Below are 2,339 nucleotides of genomic sequence, written 5' to 3'. Positions count from 1 at the left end.
GGGGGGGTTGCTCCAGGTTGCCTGTGGGTAAACTCCACCAGCAGCCTTTCCTTTAGCAGCCAGCACATTAGTCATTTGCACTTAACTAGCTGTTAGCTTTACAGGGGACCTGAGAACTCTGGCAGACGCAAGGGTGCAGACCGGACTGGGTCACAGTGTCAGGGATGGTACCAAATAACTATCTACAAAAGTTCTGTGCAAGGTTTTAGCAGAAATTAATTTTTAAATAAAAATTTCCCTGTAGTTAGTAATAACAACAAAAACCTTTTCCATAAGCCCCTACTGCATATATCAGTAATATAACAAGGTGAAAACACTATGGCGATTTAATGCTAAAACCTTCAAATGTGCTCCCATCAGCACTGTCCTTATTACCCCCTTACGCTGGCACGTTGGATCACGTGGTTTCAACTACACGCGCTATTGGCATTGTGTTGTTTTTGTTACTGCAGGGGTTTTTATTATTGTTACGGGTTTTCTGGTGTTTAGGTGACAAAATCAGCAGTTGTGAACCTATATCAATAATGTTTTTGACAATGAAGTAGTAAAGGAAAAGAAGGACACAAATAAAAATGACTTGCAGCCAGTTATTAATAACGTTGTGACTAATCATGCTATAAACCCATGTAGAAAGATCTTAGAAAACAATTTTGTTGCTAGTATTCATATAGTTTAAGAAATGTATATTTAAGCCATGCACACCTATATCATCATGTTCTACAGTTAAGATTGATGATACATATTAGTAAGACTTCTGTATGGTACAGTTGAGTGCATGGGAAAGGGGGATCATGCCATGAATGTAGGCCCTGGGTGCCACCCAGACCAGTGGTAAGTACAGTAGGTGAATGAATCACTCAAGTTCCCTGAAAGAAATCAAGCCATCTCTCAAGCTAGAACAAATCCTTCAGACACGACTGTCTCTCAGACACCTGTAGTGCAGGTTGTCTTGTAACGAGGTGTTGTTTTCTCTCCATACAGGGCCGTGCAGAGGGACAAAGCCCTGTACCTTACCTGAGAATCCTAACTTCTTTCCGCTGATAAATTCAGGGAAGTCTTTTCACCATGGATGGCTTTGTACAGCCAAGGCGGTTCTCCATTTTGTTAGAAAATACAGATTGCTAAGCATTTAGGAGCTTGTGGGTCAACCACACTGGAAGACATAGTCATGCTTCTTTCTTATCTTTTTTAATCCTTAATGGAAATGGGTTTTCTTTTTCCTTGAAGGAAATTTGGACCATTCAGATTTTATGTTGGATTTTTTTTTTTCTCTTTTGCTGTGAAGTGCTGCGCTCTAGTAACTGCCTTAGCAGCTATAGATGTCTTGGATAAAAGTCCTGGATTTTTCCATTGGTTTTCTTAATGGGTGTTTATATGAAACTACTAAAGACTTTTTAAATGGCTTGATGTAGCAGTCATAGCAAGTTTGTAAATAGTATCTATGTTACACTCTCCTAGGGTATAAAATGTGAATGTTTTTGTAGCTAAATGGTAATTTTAAACTGGCTCATTCCAGTGTATTGGTTTCACAATAGGGGTTAAATTGGCAAACATTCATATTTTTACTTCATTTTTAAAGCAACTAATTCTATATTTTCAAAATATTTGAAAAAAAAACTATTCCTAAATGATTTTAATTTACATAGAAATTGGCTTTGTGTCATGGATCAGACAAAAAGAACTATTACTAAGGGTAGCGCAAACACCTTTATTTTGTACTGCAAAAAAAATTGCTTTTTGTATCACTTTTTGTGTAATGGTTAGTAATCATCATTTAAATCCTTTTATGTATAAAACTGCCAAATGCTTACCTGATATTTTATTAGCTGCAGAAACAGATTGGAAATACCTAAATTATAACCTTTACATATTTCTCTGTATTATTGTTTCTTCATACTGTGTCTGTATTTAATCTTTTTTATGGAAACTGTTGCGCCTATTTATGAAATAATAAATATAGGTGTTTGTAAGTAAATTTGTTAGTGTTTGAAAGAAGTTTCTTTGATGTTTTCATTTTGGCTGGCAAAAAACAAAATCACGCTTGGTGTGAATATTTTATTTTTGGTTTTTACAGTGACATGAATAAAGCCAAACCTGCTTTTCATTTGGCAGTATATTAAGTAACCAATTCTTATTTCTGCTTTTCTTTCGTGGATGAAAAAAACATGGATGATAGAACTTCCTTTCTTTCTACAATGCTACCAAGAATTGCCAAAAAGGCATACAAGACACAAGGCTAAAGAACCGGGGGTGGAGGTGGGGGGTGGGGACTTTATCTGAAAATGGTTCCTTCTTTGTTCCCAGCTAGTTTCAGTCCAGTTTATAAAGGGCCTCAAAAC

The 2,339-nt window shown here is 36.5% G+C and overlaps 1 protein-coding gene across 1 annotated transcript in view; it reads left to right on the top strand.

Annotated features, from left to right (window-relative positions):
- TOX (thymocyte selection associated high mobility group box) overlaps window positions 1-2,124 on the top strand; it is a 245,773-nt gene extending 243,649 nt beyond the window's left edge. Inside the window, exon 8 of the mRNA XM_004697577.2 lies at window positions 982-2,124. Coding sequence (XP_004697634.1) covers window positions 982-1,018 — 37 coding nt within the window. The 3' untranslated portion in view covers window positions 1,019-2,124. The remainder of the gene's footprint in view (window positions 1-981) is intronic.
- Window positions 2,125-2,339: the final 215 nt, after the last annotated feature.

The sequence above is a fragment of the Echinops telfairi genome, unplaced genomic scaffold (genome assembly GCF_000313985.2).
Source record: "Echinops telfairi isolate 266 unplaced genomic scaffold, ASM31398v2 ScPeMD7_1;HRSCAF=3_0, whole genome shotgun sequence".
Taxonomy (NCBI): domain Eukaryota; kingdom Metazoa; phylum Chordata; class Mammalia; order Afrosoricida; family Tenrecidae; genus Echinops; species Echinops telfairi.
The sequence above is the reverse complement of the archived record's forward strand: the minus strand, read 5'-3'. Positions and strand labels throughout refer to the sequence as shown.